Consider the following 5,358-nt stretch of genomic DNA (forward strand, 5'->3'; position numbering starts at 1 on the left):
TAGTTTACGAGGCCGAGAAAAGAACAAAGATGCGAAGTGTCAGTCGGGGCGGGGGCCTGTTGAATCGCGCGCACCTTGTCTGAGACGGGGTGCAAACCTTCGTGGTCCACCCTATAACCCAGGTAGACTATTTCCTTCGCCTGAAAGATGCACTGAAAGACTCCAGCCTCCGAAAAGTGTCTAAGGACAGCCTCCAGATTTTCCAAATGTTCCTGCTCCGACGTCCCTGTAATCAAAACGTCATCTGAGTAGACAGTGACACGCGGTAAACCTCTCAAAATGCCCTCCATAACGCGTTGAAAAATAGCGCAGGCAGAGGATACTCCAAAGGGCAAACGTGTATATTCATACAGGCCCCAGTATGTATTAATTGTTACATATGGTTGGGAGGCAGGGTCCAGCTCCAACTGTAGGTAGGCGTCACTCATATCTAATTTTGTGAACGAGAGTCCGCCTGCAAGCTTCACGTAGAGATCCTCGATGCGAGGCATTGGATATCGGTCGAGTTGGGAAGCCGTATTCGCTGTAAGTTTATAGTCGCCGCACAAGCAAACTGTGGCATCTGGCTTCATGTACAATTGGTGTTGCCCAGTCAGCAAAACGGATGGGCCTGATAATACCCAAACTCTCCAAACGAGTGAGCTCCCCTTCTACCTTCTCGAGCAAGGCGTAAGGCACCGGGCGCGCCTGGAAATAGCGCGGCGTGGCTCCTGGTACGACTTGGATACGGGCTGCGGCCCCTTTTATTTTCCCCAAACCGGGCTGGAATACATCTGGGTATCATCCTAGTACCTCTGTCAACCCTCCAGAAACTGAAGGATGTGCTGCCATTGCAACCGCAAATGGCGCAACCAGTCTCGACCCAACAGGCTGGGCCCATGGCCGCGCACCACGATAAGTGGGAAACGCCCCTCCTGGCGTCCATAAACAACAGGGGTCATTGTAGTTCCTGCAATGTCCAGTGGTTCCCCCGTGTAGGTGGCCAACCTGGCCTGTGTGCCGGTTAATGCAAGGGTCTGTATACCCTGCTTGATGCGGCCGAATGTCTTCTGGACGATCACGGAGACCGCTGCGCCAGTGTCCAATTCCATCTCAAGCGGGTGACCATTGACCCGTACTGTCACCTTAATGGGGGCCACACGGGGAGCTGCCACACATTGCAGCTGCAGGCAGTCATCCTCCGTCTCCACGTCCTCAGGAGTAGTCGCCGCAGGTTCATCCACATGGAAGGTACGGCCCCTGGGCTGGTCCCAGTTTCGGTCGGAACGACGGTGCCTCTGGCGCCCCCAGGACCCGAGTCCGCGACGGGGTTGGTCCCTACAAATCTGACACGGACATGGCTCCTCATCCATTGGTTCTGGAGAAGGCTCCCTTCATGGAGGAATGTCCGACGGCGTCGATCTGGACGTCGCCTCGCCCAAGGTACCGCAGGAGTGCGGGGGGACATTTTCGGACGGAAGGGGTTGCGCCCCAAAGCATGCACTTCCATTCCCTGTAGCTCCTGCACTCCTCGTTCTGCGCTCTCTCGGGACAATACTATTTGAATGGCCTGTTGAAAAGTCAATGTTGGCTCAGCTAACAACTTTCTCTGGGTGGCCGCATTGTTAATAGCGCAAACCAAACGGTCGCATAACATTTCTGACAAGGTCTCACCATAGTCACAGTACTCCGCAATCCTGCGTAGCCTGGATAGAAAGTCGGCAAGGGATTCTCCTGGGGTCCTCTCAGCAATATTAAACCGGTAACGTTGGACTATCGTGGACGGGTCTGGGTTAAAATGTTGCCCCACTTAGTTCACAAGTTCATCAAATGTTTTGGTGTCCGGCGCAGCTGGGTACGTAAGGCTCCTAATCACCCCAAACGTATGCGGGCCGCAGGCGGTAAGCAATATGACCACCTGCCGCTCATTTTCGGTGATGTTGTTTGCCCGGAAATAGTAACGCATCCGTTGTGCGTACTGGTTCCAGCTCTCCAGCGCAGCATCAAAAACATCCAAATGTCCATACAGAGGCATGGTGTAATAGAAAACAACTTCCAACCTGTATCCAACAAAAATCCAGGGAGGTGGCTTCAGCAGTGTAGACAGCGATTCACTTTAACCCTCGTCGCCAGTTTTGTGAGGGCCACGAAGAATCCAGCACGAGTTTTAAGGATACAAAGAAATAACATATATTTACAATAATATATATATATAAACAACAGCAGCAGCAGCAACTTCGCTCACTTCCAACCTGATCTTATATAATGGAACGCTACTCCTTTCACCCTGAATTCCACATATTAACACCTTTTCTGGCAACATTCTTCCCAACCTACATAACTCCTCATCTCTTACCATTAAAGATTGACTAGCTCCCGTATCTCTTAAAATTGTGACTTCTTTGTTTTGTGAGGGCCACGAAGAATCCAGCACGAGTTTTAAGGATACAAAGAAATAACATTTATTTACAATAACATATATATACAACAGCAGCAGCAACTTCGCTTGCTGCTCACTCCTTCCTGGCTGGTTCCAAACTGGCCAGCTTTATTTATACAGGGAGTCTGCTAATGATTTCTCCGCCCCCCTCTTTGGGGAAGCTCATACTCCCACAGGATTGTGGGATTGTCATTAGTCCCCAGCCAATGGTAAGCAGGCAGGTTATAACACTTTACCTGCTCCTCCTGATACACATGAGTAAACTTTACCCACACAAGTAAATTATTTAAAGACATCTGGCACCTTCTTATCAATCACCTCTTGAACAGTCTGTACAATCTTTTGCACCTCCTTCGCTTCCCTTGGGCTTTCCTTTACCATTCTAAGAAACCCCCCTGTCTTATCCTGTTTTACCGCATCAGTCTTCCCAGTGCTTTTCTACAACCACCAACACTGTGACTTTACATGGCCTAGTTTATTACAGTGAAAACATTTGACATTTTTCATTTCTTTTCCACCCTCCTGGATTTCTGTTTTAATCTGAGGTACATTCTCCTTATTATCTCCCATCAGATCACCTTTACCTTTACCACTTGAGTATTTCTCATATCCCCAGATTCTATCCCTCACGGGCTGAAACTGGTGTCGGAAACCAAGCTTTGATTAATGAACTAATTCATAATCATCTGCCATTTCTGCTGCTAATCTCGCAGTTTTAACCCTCTGCTCTTCCACATGAGTTCTCACTACATCAGGAATTGAATTTTTAAACTCCTCCAAAAGTATAATTTCTCTGAGAGCTTCATACGTTTGGTCTATTTTCAAAGCCCTTCTCCACCTATCAAAATTACTCTGTTTCAGCCTTTCAAACTCCATGTATGTTTGACCTAATTATTTCCTTAAATTTCTAAACCTTTGTCTGTAAGCTTCAGGTACTAGTTCATATGCACCTAAGATGGATTTTTTTTACCTCCTCATACGTCCCAGATACCTCCTCTGGTAGTGATGCAAACACTTCACTAACCCTGCCTACCAGCTTTGTTTGAATCAGTAATTTTTTTTTTGAGTTTCTGTAAAGTTTATTCATTAGCAGGCATTTTACAAGCGTGAAAATATTTCAAACAAAACGATTCTTGCTCCCCCCCCCCGCCCCCCACCATCTCCTCTCGTTACTCATTAATAAAGAGAAACTGCACATTCTGGTCGTCAACAGCACAGCGTTACACTGGCGACTTATTCCACAGGTTCTTGCGCTGTTGCCATGTTGACCTGTCCGGACTGTGTATTTCCAGCAATGTTACTTTTTCATTGGTACCGCCCCGTGTCAATCACAGAACCCGGGACATTGACATGATCCTGGATTCACGAGAGCAGAGGCGGCGGCACATCAAGATGAGAGCGAAACCCACAAGAGAATCGGCACAAATGTAAGTCACAATCAAACCCTATTAGCCTGCTAAATTCGTGAAATGTACCAGGCCGTTATATACACGCACACACATCCACCACATTACTTCTCGAGTTTAACAAGTAAGTTAAGTTGAAAGAAAGCAACATCTGATTTTAAAAAAAAGACAATAAAATCTTGAGATAGGATTCACCACAAAGCGATGATGACTCCTTAAAGGTTCAGGGAAGCTGCTGAGTCCCTGGAGGGCGAGCTAACAGCTGGCCCATTCCCCATCACACATAGTCCTTCCTATTGTACCCAGTCGGACCTGTGGACCTGGCCACAGAGTAAGCCATTCTGGAAGGCACGTACTTCTCATCTTTGGGAGGGCAGGAACCGCAGAGCAGAGCCCCTCCGAGGAGCAGCAGACCCGAGGTCCCCCAGCCGATGTACAAAGAAGCTCCAAGTTCCCTCCTCTGGGCGTCCGTCACCAGCGGGCTGTAGAAATCCCTGATGATGGTGTTTGCTGACCAGGACACTGGAATCAGGCTCATCAATCCGGAAAGAATGAAAGTTATCCCGGACACAATCATAATCTTGGCTTTGGTCGCTTCGTCCTCCACGCAGTTGGTGCACTTGGCCCCCATGATGGAGACCAGGATGCCCAGGATCCCCACCACGATGGCAATAACGGTCAGAGCTCTGGAAGCCTGCAGATCTTGGGAGAGGGCTAACAGGGAGTCATACACCATACATTGCATCTGCCCAGTGCTCTGAACGATGCAGTTCATCCAGGGACCTTCCCAAATGATCTGCGCCACCACGATGTTGTTTCCAACGAAAGCGGTCACTCTCCACATGGGCAGGGTGCAGGTCAGGATAGCCCCCAGCAAGCCCAGCACTCCCAGGGCGACCCCTAAGATTTCCAGCCCAGCATTCGCCATTGAACCGGTTGCAGTGACAGAGCAGCTCCTGTTTGAATCAGTAATACCCACCTGTCCTGTGGCTATTTCATTTGTTTAGCTACCTTCTCAAATGAAATGAAAAAGGCTTCTACCTCCTCCTCGTCAAACCTTGGCAATGCTTGGACATATTTAAATAGATCCCCACCACGCCTTTGACTTTGATGCTCTTTCTCACTATCCTCATCACTATCATCCAACTGTATGTTTCCCTTTACGTCTGCCAATTTTAACTGACTGTCATGTTTCATGGCCATTTTCTGAAGTTCAAACTCTCTCTCTTTATCTTTTTCCCTGATCTGTATCCCCCTTTCTTTTTCTTTTTGTTCTGTTAGGGCTATTCTTTCTTTCCTCCTTTCTTCTCTCTTCTTTTCTTTGTCCTCTCTACCGCTCTCTCTTTCTTTTTCCCCTCTTTCATATTCAAGCTGCTTTAATTCTTTCTCATGTTCCATTTGTTTAATTTGTAACTGAATTTTTGCCATTTCCAATGAGTCAAACTGTATCTCAGGCAACTTTAAATGCTTAACCACCGCCATAATTACCTCATCTTTTCGCATTTTGTCAGGTAATGTTAACTGCAATGTTTT

The 5,358-nt window shown here is 47.7% G+C and overlaps 1 protein-coding gene across 1 annotated transcript; it reads right to left on the reverse strand.

Moving 5' to 3' along the window:
- Window positions 1-3,585: 3,585 nt before the first annotated feature.
- LOC140428145 (claudin-4-like) lies at window positions 3,586-4,775 on the reverse strand. Its single transcript, XM_072514259.1, has one exon. It carries the CDS (start codon window positions 4,751-4,753, stop codon window positions 4,103-4,105), a length of 651 nt encoding a protein of 216 aa, XP_072370360.1. The 5' UTR covers window positions 4,754-4,775; the 3' UTR covers window positions 3,586-4,102.
- Window positions 4,776-5,358: the final 583 nt, after the last annotated feature.

Source organism: Scyliorhinus torazame, chromosome 8 (genome assembly GCF_047496885.1).
Source record: "Scyliorhinus torazame isolate Kashiwa2021f chromosome 8, sScyTor2.1, whole genome shotgun sequence".
NCBI classification, from domain to species: Eukaryota; Metazoa; Chordata; class Chondrichthyes; order Carcharhiniformes; family Scyliorhinidae; genus Scyliorhinus; species Scyliorhinus torazame.